A 19,782-nucleotide genomic window follows, 5' to 3' on the forward strand; every position below is an offset into this window, starting at 1 on the left:
GCCCAAGGCTCCTGACCCCCAGTCCAGGTCCTTTGTCCAGCTGCCTTTTTTTCCCCTCTTCCAAGAAAGCTGGTTAGTGTTGGATCTGTAACTCGATGATGAGATCCTGGGGAAAGGCTGCAGGGCTGGCATTCCAAGGAGAGCCCAGACAGGCGGTTTGGATAGAGACCCTCTTCAGCTTATAACTCTTCTTTAAACAGGCTGGGACTGGGTGCCTGGCAGTGGCGACTTAGTTGCCTCAGGCTAATGTTTGTACAGCACCTAGCACAATGGTCCATAACTAGGGCTCCTGGGCACTACAGTAATACACGTCTCTGTTTGGCCCAAGCCGCGCCTCCCAGTCTGTCCTGCTGTTTTTAGCCATGTTGTGTCCTGCTGTCTCCCAGCTACTGGAGCCTTCCCCCACTGCCTGCCCTGCCAGCCTTTCACTGACATGTTTAGCTACACACTGCAGTGTGGACGCAGCCTGCTTTTCACTGTAGTGTGTCGCTACACGTCCCCTAGACGCTGCCGACGCTGGTGTGCAGCGTAGACATAGCCTCAATCTGCTCTCCCCAGCCCCAGCTCACAGTTCTCGCTCTCGTTCCCTCTGCGTTCATATCAGGCAGCTTCCTCCTCCAAGCTGCCTGGACCCAGCCAGGGGGGGTCACTGAGAGCACAGGAGACTGGCTCCTGGCTCTCAGTTCGGGCACCCTGGCTGGGCCTTGGCATGACCCACAGCAACCCAGAACTGCACGTGCAGGGAAAGTGCTTGTGAGGCCCAGCCTGGAGTGGACCCAGTGCAGCCAGAATCTTTGGAGAACTGAGCTGCAAAAATCGAAGTCTCAGCTGAGCATGTGCAAACCGCAGTTTTTCAGATGCTCATAACTTGGCCAAATATGGGCAGATTTCTCCAGGGATGGCAAAAGGCACATTTCTAACACCCTGTCAAACTTCAAGTCCCTGTCCCAAAGCAGGGAGGTGCTAGAGCTTTCCAAAAAGAGGCTCAGAATTTTTTAACGTGGGAAAAACAAGGTATTTTTCACTAGCCTTCATCTCAGAAGCAGCTGAACTGTTTTGTCTGAAATCCTCCCTCATCCCCCACAAAAATCAGCTTGGAGCAGACACCCAGCATGGAAAATTTCAGCCCAATTGGTTAAAGTTTGGCAAAGTTATAAGCAACTGAAAATAGCCTTTTATAATGGGAAACGTCCAGCAACCTGAATGGTAGGCAGCGCTGCCAGCCCTGCGCATGAGAACAGCAGTCCTTCTGCTGTGGGAGTGAGGAAAGGCCTGTCTGGAGCAGGCTTGCAGGAAGCAGTCAGTTGATCCTTGCCCAAGAATGGGCAGGCAGGGCAGTGGTTTAGAAAAAGCCCTCAACATCCATTCCTCCAAGTGTCTGTGACCAGATCCCTCTTTGTGGAGTTTCCCCAGCCTCATTCTGCTAGCCATAGGGCAGCAGAGTGTGCCCACAGGACACGGGGCAGCCCAGGAGCCCTGGGTGATGTCCCTGTGTGGGAAGGCTGAATTCATACTGCTGGGGTGTGGGCGTGGGTCTTAAACACCTATGGAGCTGCCCCCTTTGGGGTCCTGGCCTATGTTGGCTGCCAGCCGGCACAGCAGGGAACCGGCCCCAGAGCGATGCCAGCCCAAAGGGGCGATGGGGCTTTGGCCTCCAGGCTGACTGCCCTCCTAGAAGATGGGCTGCGCCCCATGAACCCAAAGGGAGGTGGTCTAGGGTCAAGGCTCTTGGGAGAAAGAGTGGCTCCACCAGTAGGATTTCAGTTCTCCAGATCCTCCCTCCAGCCCCCCTGGATCCCTCTAGCTCCACCCCTCTGGCCCCTCCCTCTTCCCTCTGCCCCCTTTAACCCCGCCCTCTCCCATCCACTCCTCCCTCTCCCCCCCCTCTAGCTCCACCCCTCCCTCTCCCCTCCGGCCACGTCTCACGCCCTCGGCCCCTCCCCACCCCTCGCAGGCTGGTGTCGTTGGGGCGGGGGCCGCCCCCGGTCCTGCCATGCAGGCCGGGTCCCCTGAGTCCCGCGTCTCCCGCTGGCTGCGGCGTGGCACCGGGCTCCTGGCGCACCTGGTGGCGCTGGGCCTCACCCTCTTCCTACTGCTGCTCTCCCGACCCGGCACCAGTAAGTGGGGTGGGGGCTGAGGGGAGAAGGGTTAAGGGGCGGAGGCTGGGGTAGGGGAGGCATGGTTTGGGGAGGGACTTGAGGGGGGCAGGGACTTGAGGAGGTCAGTGGAGGGGCTGGCTGGAGAAAGGGTTAAGGGGGGTAGGGGAGGCTGGTCTGGGGAGGGGGCTGATGGGGGTTTGTGGAGGGGCAGGGATGGAGTGTGGAGCCAGGGGAGGGGAGGCATGAACTGGGCGGGAGGCTGGGTGGGCCCAGGTGAGTGTTGGGGTGAAGCTGGATGGGGGGCGATGGAGGGTGCAGGGGCCAGAGGAGGTGTGGTGGGAGAGGAAGTGATGGGGCTTTAGGGATGCAGTAGGCTGAGGGCGGGGAACGCAGGGCCAGAGTCAGGGGTTCCCTCTTAGTAATTACTGGTAAGTGGGCTACAGAGCAACTGAGCACCCTCTCCCAAGCCTCCACCCTGCTCCCTATAGTACAGTGCCCCCGTGTTGGGGCATTGGGGTCTGCACTGAGTCAGTTCCCAACCCCCTTCCGGACCCCTCTTCCACTGTGGAGAACATCCTCCCTGTCCTGGGTCTCTGAAATGGGGTGTCGTCCTTCCTGGGACTGGCCAGAGCCCTTCCTGTCCCAGCATTACCCATGTGCATGTCTCCTCTCGCCCCTGGGAGAGGGAGCCAGGGGCTGGAGAGCAGGAGCCAGCAGTTTTATTTCTTGCTCTCCACGGTGTTGTCAGTCGCTCCTTTTCACGAAGATGGGTGACACTGGCTTTTAAAGTGCGGAGGGACCTAGCGGAGAGTGGGAGGAGAAAGAGGAAGTGTGAAATTATGGACCACTTAGTTTTTCAGCATCTATGAAGTTTCCCAGCATGTCAGTTTCAGCATTCCCTGTGTTTGGGTCAACTCTCTGCTGTTAGAAAAGGGCCATGCAGGGCCGGCTCCAGGCACCAGCCCACCAAGCATGTGCTTGGGGCGGCGCCTGGAGGGGGGCGGCGCGGCGGGGCGGGGCGCTCCTGCCCGAGAGCGGGGCCGCGACTGGGCTCGCCGCCCTCCCCGCGGCGCTCCGGCCACCGGGGGTTCCCCGCCCTGCTCCCGGCACTCTGGCCGCCGGGGAGAGTGGAGAGCCCCAGCTGGGCTCTCCGCCCTCCTCCCGGCGCTCTGGCTGCCGGGGGCTCTCCGCCCTCCTCCCGGCGCTCTGGCCGCCGGGGAGAGCAGAGCCGTGGAGGGCTCGCCGCCCTCCCCTGCCGCGCTGGCGGGGGGGGGCGGCGGGTGGCTTTTTTGCCTAGGGTGGCAAAAAAGCCAGAGCCGGCCCTGGGTCCATGTGGGGGGGGGGGTGGGGAGGGCAGGAGAAGTTGAGTGTGAAATGGGATGTATCTGGGAAAAGCTGCAGTGCAAAGACTCTGGTCAATGTAACATTGTTTAAAAGGCTGCACTCATCTTGGCTTCCGCTCAGTTTGAACACGCAGTCGTTTTTAAGAACCACTGATTAATTCTGAGAAGGGATATTCTCTCCAAGGATAGAAATAAACATTGCCAAGGGTGGGGGTGGGGGTGGGGAGAAAGGGACTGAAATGCTGTATTCCACAGGCCTTCCCAAATCCATCAGGAAAACAGGATTCAGACCAGAGCACCAGATAGTTCAGTGCACCCTCCATGCTTGATTGTCCCCATCAGGCTCCACAGCCAGGGGAGAGGAAATGTAATGGTGATAAGAAGTGCTCCGGTACAGAATGGGTGAATGAAGCATCATTTCCTGTTTAGTGCTAAGTGTTGCCCCAACCCGAAGTGTTGACTCTTTCCTTTCCAGGTCTGTTTTCTTGGCACCCTGTCTTTATGTCTATAGCGGTAAGTTTATTTTTTTTTTCTGTTTATCTACTAGAAATGTCCCCGGGTTTATAGCTGCTTTGGTTTGCTTTTGGAGACGTTAGCAGGTAGCTCTGGCTTCCCTCCCCTGGGGTCCCACTCGTGCAGATGGAGCCACCCTTAGCAGCATGCACTCATTTGTCCTTGTCGGATTCAGCCCATGATCCATTGCAGCAAGTGCTATCTTCCTGAGTACTTGCGTGTCCTAGCTGGCTCCCATTCACTCCCGAGGTCTGGTTTCCAGTGTTTCAGTCGGTGGATGTGGTGGTTGGAGAGAAGCGCAGACTTTAGAGCATTTGATCTGGTGTCAACAATGAATTTATTCCCCACATCTTTAAAGTAGGTGCTCTCCTGATTGGCAAGATGCCCCCAAACAGTAGTTCTTAGCCCTGCGCAAATGGCTGATTCCAGATGTGGTTCAGTGTCAGTTTGGAGTGAAAGCTGCTGTGCCAATGGCTGAGAGCGAGGGTTCAGGGGTGAAGGGATCTCGTTTGGAGCAGAGTGGGAAGCTTGTGAACATCAGTAAGAGAAGTGTATCTGGGAATTCTGAATGTACAGTGGGAGGCAAGATCCTCTTACACTGCCAGGAGTTAAAGATGGTTTCCACTATATATGAAATAGATGAGAATTATTTATTTTGACTGGAAAATTGTAACTGGTGGCCAGTTTATCAAACACATTTACACTAGTTTAAAAGCATAGCTAAATGAAAACAACGAAAAGGCAAATTCTAACCCCCGAGAAAACCCTCTTCCCATGACAGGCCTTAGGGAATAGCTGGATCCTGCAACATGCCCTGAAGGTTTAAAAATAATAATAAAAAGTGGGACACGTATTCGAGCCTGGAATGCCCTGCTTCTGACCTTTATCTCCCCCCACCCCGCAGAATAGAAACATGGGGGCTGCAGGAGCGTATCCCACCTGAGCTCCACTGGAGTGGGAGGAAGGTCTCGAAAGTCCCCAGGAATATGCAATAGGGGGCTTTTTAGATTCAAAACAACCCCTGGAAAGAGGCTGGAGGTGGGTGTAGCGTCCGCATGTGACATGCTAACGCTGCGTCAGCGTCGACCTGCCCTGCAAAGCCCTGACGCTGATGATGGGAGCAGGAGTGTGCATGATTTGCTAGGATTGAACTAACTCACAGGGACAAGGCCAAGTTTCCCAGTCCCCCCTTATGTACGCTGAGCCCTCTCGTCACTGGTGGTGGCGATCTCATGACTCTACCCACGGTAGTGGCTCATGGCTGGAAGTGTGAACTTTTCCTTCTACCCCTAAAGGCCCCTTGTGCTCTTCTGTCTCTGGGCTAACGTGCTGTCCCACTCAGGGTCCTTGGCCAGTGTTCCTGCTGGGCAGGGTGGGGGGCAGCCGGGCCTTGTGTTGCTAATGGTCTCCTGTGTCCCCAGTTCTGCCTCTGCCTACCCGAAGCCATCCTGCTCTTCTCGCCCGAGAACTCGCCGTTCTGCCTTTGCTCCCGCCAGGTGAAAGTGTGGCTGCACTGGACCGCGCAGACGCTAGTGGTTGTGGCTGCCACGCTGGGCCTGGCCTTCATCATCTCCAGCAAGAATCGGAGCGAGCACCCGCACTTGGTTTCCTGGCATAGCCTCCTGGGAGTCCTGACTCTGGCTGCCACCTGCGGGCAGGCTCTGTGCGGGCTTAGCCTGCGCTTCCCCCAGCTGCTGAGGATCTCCTCTGTGGCACGGCTGAGGCTGTACCATGTCACATGTGGCCTGGTTGTGTGTCTGCTGGCCACCTTCACTGTAGTCCTCGGGATTTGCTCTGACTGGTTCCAAGCACAGATCAAAGGGGTAGCTTGGTATTTCTGCCTGGCACTGCCCTTCTACCCTACCCTGTTGATCATGAACCAGACCACGGGCGTTCACTTACCGAAGAAAAGGGTGCGTGTCTGAACTCCGGCCTCCCCTTCTCCTTGTGCCTCTTCCCACCCCAGGTCTGAGCTCCCACCTGCCCATCCCCCTCTCTTCTCCCCCCGACCGCCCCCCCCCGGTCTGAATTCCAGCCTGCCCACCCCCCCGGGTCTGAGCTCCTGCCTGCCCTTCTGCCTTCGTTCCACAGTGCACGGGTGCATTGTGGCTAGTCCCTTCACTCCCTGTACTAATGAGCATTTCCCCTTGTGTTTTGAGCAGAGCTGCCCTGTGGGCGTAGGTCCTGAGCTGGCGGATCACAGCTAAGATACACTTAATGTCTTTTTGTTCAGGTTTTGGACCCAGGGCTCGATTTCAAGCTCCTGGCTCACACTGGAGTCCCTGCCCCTTAGCACTGCAGCTCAGCTGGTCCTGCCCCTGGATGAGTTCCTTTGCTTTTGGGTGCAAAGCCCTGGCCCATCTTTGCAGGCAGAACTCCACTGGCCATCTCTGCTTGTTGTTCAACCCCTAGGGCTGCTGGGATTGTAAATGAGGCAGAAGAGCTCCTGGGTGCAATAGGTCCCAGGTTCTCTTCAAACTGGATTAATTATTGTTCCTAATGTTACTCTGGGCTTCCCGTTGCCCTCTCCCCCTGTGATGCCCCCCAGCCCTGTCCCATGCAGGACCTCACAGAGCCCCAGGCTTTTCCTAGGCAGGAGGGTTGGATTTTGTGATAGTTGGGCCCCCCCCCCCAAGGGCCCAGCAGGCTGAGGGAGCAGTTGGAAGGATATGGGGCCTTTTGCCTGGATTCTCGCCAATGTGGGGTGTGAAATGGGCCTGTGTGAAATGAGTTGGTGGTCTAGCTATGCCTGATGTATGCGGGTAAGCACCTAGATCCTATGGTGAGGGTAGCACCATAGACAGGTGGCATTGGGTGTGGAAACTTGCACTATTGCTGCCCAGGCTGTACCCATCCAGTGGGTAAGCAAAGGTCTTGGCTCTGCATGGTCTCTTTGACAAACACTGAGTTAACTTTAGCCAAGGATGGGGTGGGGGGATCCTGGGGAGGTGGTTGCTTGGCACCCTCCACGTCCTGTGAAGCCCCCTCAGAGAAGCGGCTGTTTCAAAGGCCAGTTGCAGCACTTGACTTCTGCTCTTGATTGTCCCCTGCTGCAGTGGCAGGTCTGTATCTGCGTGTCACTTTGGGGCAGAGGCCATGGGTTAGCTCAGCGGGTTATAATGGGAAAGAACCAAGTTTGCAGTGTCCCTGGGGTTTTCATGGGCTGGGGATGGCTTTGCAGGTGTAGCCCAGGGGTAGGTTTACTAGCTGTGGGGGCTTCGTAACTCGCAATGACTTGGGCTTTGGACCTGGGCTCCACTGAAAATTTAGGTCAGCATAGTTCCAGAGCTTGCGAGCGCCATGGCTGTGCTGACCGCACCCCCGATGTTGACACAGCTGGGGTGACAGAAGCAGTTTTTCATCAGGCTAGCTACCATCACTGGGGTAGGTGGTGTTCCTATGCCAATGGAAAAGCCCCTTCCGTCTGCAGGCTGCATTGACACTGCGGGTGTGTGCTGGCATTGCTGCGGTGATGGAGCTGTGTTGCTATAGTCCCCATAGTGTAGACGTAGCCTTAGTCAGCAGCAAAGCTCCTAGGTCCATGTTTGGGGTGGGAGCTGATGGACTCACACTGTTCCCATGTTTAACCATTTCAATGGCAGGACTTGCGGCTGGCGTCTGTCTCCAGTATCTCAGGGAAAGTGTCCCACTGGCTTGCATTGCATTTTCCTTTTGGGGGTGCTGCCTGTTCACCCTCTTCCCTTTCCTCCGCTGCTGTCTCACCGGCATCCAAGGAACCTGCACAGCTCTGGGGAGAGGCCCCTGTTTGGACGGAGTGCTTGGTTAAATCACACATTTAGCCCCTTCTTTCGTGAATAGTTGTTGGGGTGGGGCAGTTGTGGAGGGGGTGAAGGACCACAGCAGAGAACAGGAGCCTGAGGTGCTAACTAGCTGGCACTGCACCAACAGAATGTCCAATGTCATGCCCCCCACACCTCCCTGTATGCATCACCAGTGGAGTTTTCACTTGGGACCCTCAGCACCGCAGCCCTGGCTAAAGAGTAGCTCTGCTAGGCTGCTATCCTTCCTGAGGATCAGCTACTATGCTAGTGTGGGGACACATGCAATGAGCAGACTATCACTGCATGGGTGGGGGTGGCAGCAGGGGCAAGGCAGATGTGCTAGCGGGGTGGAGACCCATGGAAGGGCTGTGATACCCTTTGATGGCTCTTGCTGTGAACGTGCTGCTGAAACCCTTGTGCCGTCTTCTGCTCAGTCCCACTCGACTGGAAAATGAAAAAGCGTGCAGATTCTTTTGTGCACTCAGGGTTTGGTTGCCAGCTATCCTTCCCCTCCCCGAGGACTCACTCCTCTTTCTGAAACTCCACCTGCAGTGTCACTCTGGATTAACCTTGTGAAGCTGGCAGGAGCAATCCTTGCACTTCCCAAGCTCAGGACATTCCTCCTTTTAGCTGCTTTCTGAGTGGTTCTGGCTTGTTTAACCCAACTGAATCCCCTCTCTCTGTTGTGTTATGGGTCCAAAAAGCTGGGCCAAGTCCCTGCCCTGTGGGCTAAAGGCATTGGCTTTGCCTGCCGCTTGGCGGTGGGAATGTCTTCCATCTCAGGGAACTAATGAAGTACAATTCAACATTGAAGCCTCATCTGGAGTACTGTGTCCAGTTTTGGGCCCCACACTACAAGAAGGATGTGAAAAAATTGGAAAGAGTCCAGCGGAGGGCAACAAAAATGATTAGGGGGCTGGAACACATGACTTATAAGGAGAGGCTGAGGGAACTGGGGTTATTTAGTCTGCAGAAGAGAAGAATGAGGGGGAATTTGATAGCTGCTTTCAACTACCTGAAAGGGGGTTCCAAAGAGGATGGATCTAGACTGTTCTCAGTGGTACCAGATGACAGAACAAGGAGTAATGGTCTCAAGTTGTAGTGGGGGAGGTTTATGTTGGATATTAGGAAAAACTTTTTCACTAGGAGGGTGGTGAAGCACTGGAATGCTAGGGAACCTAGGGAAGTGGTGGAATCTCCTTCCGTAGAGGTTTTTAACGTTAGGCTTGACAACGCCCTGGCTGGGATGATTTAGTGGGGGTTGGTCCTGCTTTGAGCAGAGGGTTGGACTAGATGACCTCCTGAGGTCCCTTCCAACCCTGATATTCTATGATTCAATCCTGAATGCTGACAGCCACGTTCCTTTCTGGTTATATGGAGCCTTCCACATGCTGGGTGCTTCCCGGTGTGACATGGGACAGCCATGCCCACCCCACCCCGTGAACTCAGGCTTTGGGTGCTGGGGACGTGAAACGTGTATGTACAGCTGCACTCCAGCTGAGAGCCAGTGGAAGGAACTTGCCACTGCATGGGAGCTGGAGAACCCGACCCGGCTGTCTCCCTGCAGCATTGCCGACCAAACCAGTCAGAATCTGGACTGGGCTTTTCCTTAGTGCAAGGCCACGCACCAGGATTGTGCCCTACATGTCTGTAGCACCTCGCACAATGCGGCGCTTACCTCGGGGAGGGCCTCTGGGCACTATACAAATACCGAACTGTCCCTGCTTTGTGTTGGAATGGAAACCTGTATAAAGCTGCTGCTTTCTCAGGGTATGTCTACACTACGAAATTAGTTCGAATTTATAGAAGCCGGTTTTATTGAAATCGGTTGTATACAGCCGATTGTGTATGTCCACACAATAAAATGCTCTAGGTGCTCTAGTCGGCAGACCGCGTCCACAGTACGAGGCTAGCGTCGACTTCCGGAGCATTGCACTATGGGTAGCTATCCCACAGCTATCCCACAGTTCCCGCAGTCTCCGCCGCCCCTTGGAATTCTGGGTTGAGATCCCAATGCCCGGATGATGCAAAACAGTGTCGCGGGCGGTTCTGGGTACATGTCGTCAGGCCCCTCCCTCCCCCGTCACAGCAACGGCAGACAATAGATTCGCGCCTTTTTATCTGGGTTACCTGGGTTACCTGTGCAGACAACATGGAGCCCGCTCAGCACAGCTGAGCTCACCGTCACCATATATCCTCTTGGTGCCGGCAGACGTGGGACTGCATTGCTACACAGCAGCAGCTGCTAACTGCCTTTTGGCGGTAGACGGTGCAGTAGACTGGTAGCCTTCATCGGCGATCTGGGTGCTGGCAGCCGTGGGGCTTGCCTTTTGGCAGTAAATGGTGTATTATGACTGTTAGCCGGCCTATTACAAGTCGGGTCATCGCACATTAGCAGAGTCTTCCCTGAGCAGCAGCTCGTGCAATAGGCCTGAAGACCATCGTCATACACCGCCCCGTATTTGCTGCCAAGCACCCAGAAAGATGCCGAGGGCTATCAGTCACGCTGCACCGTCGTCTTAAGATGTAAAAAATAGATTTTCTCTGTATTCATTTGCTTCCCCCTCCGTCCGTCAAATCAACGGCCTGCTAAACCCAGGGTTTTCAGTTTAATCTTTGGGGGGGACCAGTCTGTGACAGTTGTTTGTGTCTCTCCCTGATGCACAGCCACCGTTCTTTATTTTAATTCCCTGTGCCTGTACGCCATGTCGTCACTCGGCCCCCCTCCCTCCTTCCCCTAGGCCGTCAGATACTACGTTTGCGCCACAGCTCGAGCCGCGAAGCGGTTCACGCCTTTTCTTTGAATTCTGGGTTGAGATCCCAATGCCCGGATGATGCAAAACAGTGTCGCGGGCGGTTCTGGGTACATGTCGTCAGGCCCCTCCCTCCCCCGTCACAGCAACGGCAGACAATAGATTCGCGCCTTTTTACCTGGGTTACCTGGGTTACCTGTGCAGACAACATGGAGCCCGCTCAGCACAGCTGAGCTCACCGTCACCATATGTCCTCTGGGTGCCGGCAGACGTGGGACTGCATTGCTACACAGCAGCAGCTGCTAACTGCCTTTTGGCAGTAGACGGTGTAGCATGAGTGATAGCCGTGGGGCTGGCAGCCGTAGGGCTGCATTGCACCAGCCCCTTCCAGGCGATGGTATATTATGACTGGTACCCGTCGTCGTCGTACTGGAGTGGCTGTCAATCATGGCCACCTGGGCAGACATGCTACTGTCTCGATGATGACGGTTACCAGTCATAATGTACTATTTTCTGCCAATTGCCCAATATTGTCTGCTAAGCACCCAGAAGAGGCCGAGGGCGATGCTGGGTGCTGGCGGACGTGGGGCTGGCAGACATGGGGCTGCATTGCTACACAGCAGCAGCCCCTTGCCTTTTGGCAGATGATGGTATATTATGATTGGTACCCATCATCATCATACTGGTATGGCTGTCACTCATGCTGCAGCGTCGGCTGCCACCTTAAGATGTAAAAAATAGATTTATTCTGTGTTCATTTGCTTCCCCTTCCTCCGTGAAATCAATGGCCTGCTAAGCCCAGGGTTTCCAGTTTAATCTTTGGGGGGACCATTCTGTGTGACAGTTGTTTGTGTTTCTCCCTGTTCCTGTACCTGTACGCCATGTCGTCACTTGGCCCTCCCTCCCTCCCTCCCTCCCTCCCGCCCTCCTTCTCCTGGTCCATCAGATACTACTTTCGCGCCTTTTTTCTGACCAGGCGCCATAGCTAGCACTGGGATCATGGAGCCCGCTCAGATCACCGCGGCAATTATGAGCACTATGAACACCACGCGCATTGTCCTGGAGTATATGCAGAGCCAGAACATGCCAAGGCGAAACCCGGACCAGGCGAGGAGGCGATTGCAGCACGGCGACGAGAGTGATGAGGAAATTGACATGGCCATAGACCTCTCACAAGGCACAGGCCCCAGCAATGTGGAAATCATGGTGTCACTGGGGCAGGTTGATACCGTGGAACGCCGATTCTGGGCCCGGGAAACAAGCACAGACTGGTGGGATCGCATCGTGCTGCAGGTATGGGACGATTCCCAGTGGCTGCGAAACTTTCGCATGCGTAAGGCCACTTTCATGGAACTTTGTGACTTGCTTTCCCCTGCCCTGAAGCGCCAGAATACCAAGATGAGAGCAGCCCTCACAGTTGAGAAGCGAGTGGCGATAGCCCTGTGGAAGCTTGCAACGCCAGACAGCTACCGGTCAGTCGGGAATCAATTTGGAGTGGGCAAATCTACGGTGGGGGCTGCTGTGATCCAATTTGCCAGGGCAATGAAAGACCTGGTGATAGCAAGGGTAGTGACTCTGGGCAACGTGCAGTCAATAGTGGATGGTTTTGCTGAAATGGGATTCCCAAACTGTGGCGGGGCCATAGACGGAACCCATATCCCTATCTTGTCACCGGAGCACCAAGCCACCGACTACGTAAACCGCAAGGGGTACTTTTCAATGCTGCTGCAAGCCCTGGTGGATCACAAGGGACGTTTCACCAACATCAACGTGGGATGGCCGGGAAAGGTACATGATGCTCGCGTCTTCAGGAACTCTGCTCTGTTTCGAAAGCTGGAGGAAGGGACTTTCTTCCCGGACCAGAAAGTGACCATTGGGGATGTTGAAATGCCTATCGTGATCCTTGGGGACCCAGCCTACCCCTTAATGCCATGGCTCATGAAGCCGTACACAGGCAGCCTGGACAGGAGTCAGGACCTGTTCAACTACAGGCTGAGCAAGTGCCGAATGGTGGTGGAATGTGCATTTGGACGTTTAAAAGCGCGCTGGCGCAGCTTACTGACTCGCTCAGACCTCAGCGAAAAGAATATCCCTGTTGTTATTGCTGCTTGCTGTGCGCTCCACAATATCTGTGAGAGTAAGGGGGAGACCTTTATGGCGGGGTGGGAGGTTGAGGCAACTCGCCTGGCCGCTGATTACGCGCAGCCAGACACCAGGGCGGTTAGAGGAGCACAGCAGGGCGCGGTGCGCATCAGAGAAGCTTTGAAAACGAGTTTTGTGACTGGCCAGGCTACTGTGTGAAACTTCTGTTTGTTTCTCCTTGATGAACCCTCCAACCCCCCCCCCCGACCCGGTTCACTCTACTTCCCTGTAAACCAACCACCCCACCCCACCCTCCCCTCCCCCTTGCAGAGGCAATAAAGTCATTGTTTTTTCACATTCATGCATTCTTTATTAGTTCCTTACAGAGGTAGGGGGATAATTGCCAAGGTAGCCTGGGATGGGTGGGGGAGGAGGGATGGAAAAGGACACACTGCATTTTAAAACTTTAACTCTTATTGAAGGCCAGCCTTCTGATGCTTTGGCGATCATCTGGGGTGGAGTGACTGGGTGGACGGAGGCCCCCCCACCGTGTTCTTGGGCGTCTGGGTGAGGAGGCTATGGAACTTGGGGAGGAGGGCTGTTGGTTACACAGGGGCTGTAGCGGCGGTCTCTGCTCCTGCTGCCTTTCCTGCAACTCAACCATACGCTCGAGCATATCACTTTGATGCTCCAGCAGACGGAGCATTGCCTCTTGCCGTCTGTCTGCAAGCTGACGCCACCTATCGTCTTCAGCCCGCCACTTGCTCTGTTCTTCCCGCGATTCAGCCCGCCACCTCTCCTCTCGTTCATATTGGGCTTTTCTCATCTCCGTCATTGACTGCCTCCACGCATTCTGCTGTGCTCTATCAGCCTGGGCGGACATCTGCAGCTCCGTGAACATCTCGTCCCTCGTCTTACGTTTTCTCTTTCTAATGTTCACGAGCCTCTGCGAAGGAGAAACATTTGCAGCTGGTGGAGGAGAAGGGAGAGGTGGTTATAAAAGACACATTTTAGGGAACAATGGGTACACTCTTTCATTACAAGGTCGCATATTTCGGCTTGCAGGCAGCCATCGTAGGCCACAGTGTTTTGGCTTTTTTAACCTTCTTAACATGCGGGAAAGGTTGCAAACAGCAGCGCATTTCCCATATCAAGGATGAATTGGGTTGTCCATTTAAAATGGGGTTTCAATGTAAAAGGAGGGGGCTGCGGTTTCCCGGTTAACATGCGGCACAAACACAAGTAAACCACCCCCCCCACACACACACACACGATTCTCTGGGATGATCACTTCACCCCTCCCCCCCACCGCGTGGTTAACAGCGGGGAACATTTCTGGTCAGAAGAGCAGGAACGGGCGCCTCTGAATGTCCCCCTTAATAAAATCACCCCATTTCAACCAGGAGAGCTTTCTGGAGATGTCCCTGGAGGATTTCCGCCCCATCCCCATACACGTTAACAGACTTGCTTGCTTGCTTTTTTTTTGTAATGTTTACAAATATTTACAAAGTTACACTCACCAGAGGTCTCCTGTGTGCCCTGAGGGTCTTGGGTGAGTTTGGGGGTTACTGGTTCCAGGTCCAGGGTCACAAACATATCCTGGCTGTTGGGGAAACCGGTTTCTCCGCTTCCTTGCTGCTGTGAGCTACCTACAGTACCTCCATCGTCATCTTCCTCGTTCCCCGAACCGTCTTCCCTGTGTGTTTCTCCAGTGAGAGAGTCATAGCACACGGTTGGGGTAGTGGTGGCTGCACCCCCTAGGATCGCATGCAGCTCCGCGTAGTAGCGGCAAGTTTGCGGCTCTGCCCCGGACCTTCCGTTTGCTTCTCTGGCTTTGTGGTAGGCTTGCCTTAGCTCCTTAATTTTCACGCGGCACTGCTGTGTGTCCCTGTTATGGCCTCGGTCCTTCATGGCCTTGGAGATCTTTTCTAATACTTTTCCATTTCTTTTACTGCTACGGAGTTCAGCTATCACTGCTTCATCTCCCCATATGGCGAGCAGATCTCGTACCTCCCGTTCGGTCCATGCTGGAGCTCTTTTGCGATCCTGGGAGGACTCCATGACGGTTACCTGTGCTGATGAGCTCTGCGTGGTCACCTGTGCTCTCCACGCTGGGCAAACAGGAAATGAAATTCAAACCTTCGCGGGTCTTTTCCTGTCTACCTGGTCAGTGCATCTGAGTTGAGAGCGCTGTCCAGAGCGGTCACAATGAAGCACTGTGGGATAGCTCCCGGAGGCCAATAACATCGAATTCCGTCCACACTACCCCAATTCCGACCCGCAAAGGCCGGTTTTATCGCTAATCCCCTCGTCGGAGGTGGTGTAAAGAAACCGGTTTAAAGGGCCCTTTAATTCGAAAGAAAGGGCCTCGTTGTGTGGACGTGTCCAGGCTTAATTCGGTTTAACGCTGCTAAAGTCGACCTAAACCCGTAGTGTAGACCAGGCCTCAGAGAGAACTTCTTAGGAGAGCTGCAGCCCAGGACCTTGTTCTCTGCCAAACAGTTTCCATCAGCAGCTGCTGTTCGCAGAGATGGGCCAGGTACGGTTGGGGTTTGTACAGTAGCCCATTGTCTGGCACACCATGCTGGCATGCAGCAAGCATCACCGTATCTGACTCCATAGACCTCATTATGGCACATCTTGTTATAGATCATAGCAGGAGTGGAAATAAACCAGAAGCACTGTAGCCTGAGGGAGAGCAGACAGATGAGCGGCTGCGTTGGACTGAAGGTTGCTAGGGCAGACGGATTGGGAGGGGTGCAGATGGAGCGAAGGCTCTCTGGGCCTCTCTGATCACATCCCACACCTGCTGGGTTTTGCTGTTCAAACTTTGATTCCAGCTTGCTGAGCAAGCCAGCATTCTGCCCTTGTGATTGCCAGCTTCGGGGGGAGGGGGTGACGCTGGGGATGGGTAAGAGAAAATAGTCCATCTAATTAGACGTGTCTAAAAGGCACACAGAGAAGTTCGTCAGCAGCATGGGGTGGGAGGGAGAGACAGAGCAGGATTTGGATTCTGTTTGAAACACAATAACTCCAGTGGAAGAGGGTCAAGGTAAACTAGGGCACAAATGGTTCATTTTCCATTATCTCAGTCTCCAGGTTACTTTAGATCATGCTGTGGCAGAGGGCTCTTCACCCTTCTATTGCTGTCATTGTCTGTCCTCTGCATTTCAAATAGCATTGTAACGGGTAAGAAGTGTTTGGCATCTATATGGCTGGTGCATTTGTGTGCGCTCTTAGCCTGTGTTGTATGTTGAAAACGCAGCCCTGCAGTAATTGGGGCCCAGTCATGGAATGTAATTCTTGTGTGTAACAATGAAACCTCAGTCAATCCCAACCATGCCCAATGTGTGCTCTGTTTGTGGTGTATGCAGATGGCATGTGGCATTGCTGGCAGGGTGGTACTGGAGTGCCATGACACTGCCTGTGAGGCACTGAGGGCTCGTGGTGCTGTGAGCTTGAAGCTCAGCCATTTGTGTGTGTTATCTGGGATGGGACATGTAGGATGAGACAAGATAGTGGCTGAAGCTGAAGCCGAGGCCTAAAAGTCAAATCTGGCTCCTTTCCCCATTCTGCTGTTGACACGTGACCATGGACAAACACGTCACCCCTCTGTGCCAGAGTTTCCCATCTGTAAAATGTGGGGAACACTTCCCTGACTCGCAAGGCTGATGGGGGCTAACTGAACTGCCTAAGCCCTGGGCGACCTGAACACTAGTGGGGGTGGGCTCGAGACAGGCAGAGTGTTGGCAGGAAGTGATCTGCCCTCATTCATTTCTCCAGGGCAGGAGTGCCCAGGCACCATGCAGCTGCTGCAGAGCCAGTGGGTCTGAGTGAAGAGTGAGCAGCACTGCACCTTGTATGGCACCTGGCATCAGAGGCTCTCAAGCATGTCACAGCCACTAATCACTTATTTCTCATACCCCCCCCCCCCCCCCCGGGTTATTTTTATTGCCATTTTACAGCAGGGCAAATTGAGATACAGAAAAGGAACAACACTTGCCCAAGATCCTACAGCTAACCCAGATCTCCTGATTTCAATCCTGCTGCTCAAATGACTGGGCCGGGCCTGAGATGGAAGGGAAGAGAAGGCCCAGCGGGTGGCACTGAGGATCTAGAATGGCCGTGTGGAGGTGTCTGCCCATGCCCCCTCTGATGGGCACCAGGATGGCAGGGAGAAGAGGAAAATCAGCTTCTGCCCCGCCCGTGAAGCGGGGGAAAGCTAGTGGGTCCCAGGGGATGGCTAAGACAACATGGTGACCAGATGGGCTGTTTCTAATACTTACATGGTCCCTATTGCTGGAGTGTGAGCACCTCACACTGCACAACTCCCTGTGAGGTGGGCAGTCCTGTTACTCCCATCGTTTCTTTGTGCTTTTGCACAGATAGGGACGTAAGTGACTTGCCCAAGTTTGCCCTGGCCGTCTGCAGCAGGGCAGGGAATTGAACCTGGGATCTCTTAAAATGTCAGGCTCTGCACTACCCTGGCCCCTCCGTCCTTGCATCACAGGGGCTTGATACATTATCACAGTCTCGTCCTTACGCCACAGCAAAGCCCTGTGCCTCCGGCACTTCGCCGGCCAGTGATCCGTGCTGGTGAGCTGGGGGTTCCGAAGGCGGCCCGGCCTGCACGCGCCTGGGATGGAGGCCCAGCTGCCCCGAGGAAGTGCGGCGTCGCTGTCAGCCGCACGGACCAGGGCCGGGGAGCTTGGTGTGATGTTTGCCCGCACGGGGGAGCTGTTTGCAAAGGCTTCCTGGAGGGAGAGCCGCCAGAGCTCGCCTGGGTATTTCGCGGCTCGGCCATTGCAAGCTCGTCAGTCTCGCCCCTGAAGCCTCCTGCTCCAGTTGCCGGGAGCGGCTGCTGGGTCTGGAACAGGGTGGGCGAAAGCTGATGTATTCCTGCGCGGCGGCAGCTCCGCTAAGATAGCTGGAGGGAAACCCAGGGCTGCAGTTCTGCCAAGCTCGCCTCTCCTTCCCCCACACCATGGGCCCCTTTCTCCCCCACCCGAGAGCACCAGCTCCGGCTCCTGACGCTCAGGGCTGGCACCCAAGGGCTCTGCCTGTGTCGCTGTCACGGGGCCGGGCCCATCAGGAGCTTGGAAGTTGGCCTTACAGATGTTGGGGGTGGGGTGGGGAAGTGATTAAATAATTCATAAAACAAAGTCAGCCAGAGGTCACCCTAACGGCAGCATCCAGCCAGCCAAGGAGGGAAGATGAGGATTAGCTGAGGGACCCATGTCCCCTCTCTCCAACTGTCGACCCTCCTGTACTGTCCGATCTGGTTTCCCAGGGCCTTGCTTGTGTGGCTGCTCTGGTTGTTGGGGGATGAAAATTGTGCCATGCTGGGACTAGCTATGTTTGACCTTAGGCCAGTGCCAGATTCCCCCCCACTAGACCCAGGGATTGGTAACAGATACAAAGGTCGACATACCCCCGGGGGTAGTGGGGAAGGACAAGATGGTATGATTGTGAAGTCCCGTATCTTGCAACAAGCCAAGGCTAGTAATGCTTCACTGGCCGGTATGTCTGCTTTAGGCCTAGAATGCATTGCCCAAGCACTGGTCCTGGATCACTCCTGAGAAAACATCCCTCCCTGGGGTGCAACTCAGCCTCTCTCCCTGCCCCCAGCACATTGGGATCAATTGATCTATGGGACTGATCTGGGCCATGGTACTGTAATGTCTGAGTAGTAACAATCATTACTATATTGACCCTTGCAGACCCCTGTGGGATGGGGAAGTTTTGTTATTCCCAGGGTCTCTCTCACCTCCTTCCCCTCCTCTCATAGTTAAATTGTCAAAGTCAGTCCTGCAGAGTCCCGGGTGTTAGTGCTGGCAGTTCCCCCGGCCGGGCAGCATGGGGTGGTGCCCCCCTTTGCCCCTCCCCCCCTCCCACAGTGTGCCTGCCGTTTGGCCGCTGAGCCCAGCAGACTGAGGTTTGGCCCCAAACGCCAGCTTTGACAGACATGCAGACAATGGAGTTTGGCAGGGCCTATCAGGCAAGTGAACAGCGCTGCTTGGCCTGCTCTTTTCAGCTCTCAGGGAAAGTGCTGCCCCTCGGGACCACGCAGCATTTGATCTCTGGCTCCCTCTTTCACTCAGCAGCCCGAGACATGGCCTGGCTCATCTCCTGCGGGGCGCTGGGATTTGCTCCTGTTGTTAGAAGGCTCCGAGTCGCTTTCATCCCCTGCATAGAGTATACAGGAGCACCGACCGCACTCCTACTCAAAACAGCGCCTCTGATCCCATCCTCCTTGCGACTTGAGTTCTGGGCCCAGGCCTCTAGTGGTGGAATCCCTCTGCTGTTCCATTGTAAGGAGCCCATTGCCCTCCAGCCCCTGCCCAGCCCCACGGAGTCTCCCTGGAGTCCAGAGAGGGGATGCCCCCCTTCACGCTGTTGCTGTGCCACTGAGTTAAGCCCTCTCTAGTGACTGCTCATGCAGAGGGTAACATGCTTGTTTCAACTCCCCCTTCTTCATGCAGCCTCCAGAGAGGTGATCTTGGGGGCTGTGAGGCAGTGATGGAAGCTCCTCTGTTTGACCCATTACAATGGGTGTTACAGCTGTGTCTCGTGGTCCCGACCGGGAACAGGGCCACCTTGTGCTAGATCCGTTACAAATGCATAGGAAGAGGAGGAATGGAGGCACTAAACAGAGCAGACGGAAGGGGAGAGAAAGGGATACACCATACAAGCAGGAGTTGGAGCCCTGGGATTCAGTGACTTGCCCAAGATCACCCAGGGTGTGGACCCAGCCCAACCCATCTAGTGCCTTAACAGCCAGACCCATGTCCTTTTATACCCCATCTGATCTTCACCCAGTGCTGTGAAATGGCCCTGTTTGCACTTTTCCTGGAACATGTCAGCTGGCCCCGCCTCCACTGCTAGCTGCCCTGCCAAGTGCCCTCTAGTGCTCCGGACTCCTCCAGAATACACCAGGCCTTTTAGTCAGTCTCCCCTGCACTGAGGGGTTTTGGGGGTTGTACGTCGCAGGCTCAGCCCATGATCCAGCCTTGCGCTGTTTCTCAGCCTGGCTGTTGGAACATCATCTAGCATGCCTGTCCCCATTTCTCCCAGGCAGAGCTTTGCTGGGGTCCAGCTGCCATCTCGGGTGTCTGTCTTGCCCTGAGGTTACCTGCCTCCCAGCCAGCGTCTGGACACGCAGCAGCTGGAGCAGCCCTGGGCACTGCTGCCTCCCATGGCAGCCACAAAG

The 19,782-nt window shown here is 55.1% G+C and overlaps 2 protein-coding genes across 2 annotated transcripts; one reads left to right on the forward strand and one right to left on the reverse strand.

The window, feature by feature from the left end:
* The first annotated feature begins 1,885 nt into the window (after positions 1-1,885).
* LOC128835755 (probable transmembrane reductase CYB561D1) lies at positions 1,886-8,749 on the forward strand. The gene is made up of 3 exons (XM_054025395.1): positions 1,886-2,117; positions 3,918-3,955; positions 5,377-8,749. Exons 1-3 carry the CDS (start codon positions 1,994-1,996, stop codon positions 5,878-5,880), a joined length of 666 nt encoding a protein of 221 aa, XP_053881370.1. The 5' UTR covers positions 1,886-1,993; the 3' UTR covers positions 5,881-8,749.
* Positions 8,750-12,970: 4,221 nt separating this feature from the next.
* On the reverse strand, positions 12,971-14,254 carry LOC128835756 (mediator of RNA polymerase II transcription subunit 15-like). The gene is made up of 2 exons (XM_054025396.1): positions 14,093-14,254; positions 12,971-13,541 (listed from the first exon to the last, which is right to left on the reverse strand). The coding sequence occupies exons 1-2, from the start codon at positions 14,166-14,168 to the stop codon at positions 13,039-13,041; spliced, it is 579 nt and encodes a 192-aa protein (XP_053881371.1). The 5' UTR covers positions 14,169-14,254; the 3' UTR covers positions 12,971-13,038.
* Between the last annotated feature and the right edge of the window lie 5,528 nt (positions 14,255-19,782).

This window comes from Malaclemys terrapin, chromosome 4, assembly GCF_027887155.1.
Source record: "Malaclemys terrapin pileata isolate rMalTer1 chromosome 4, rMalTer1.hap1, whole genome shotgun sequence".
NCBI classification, from domain to species: Eukaryota; Metazoa; Chordata; order Testudines; family Emydidae; genus Malaclemys; species Malaclemys terrapin.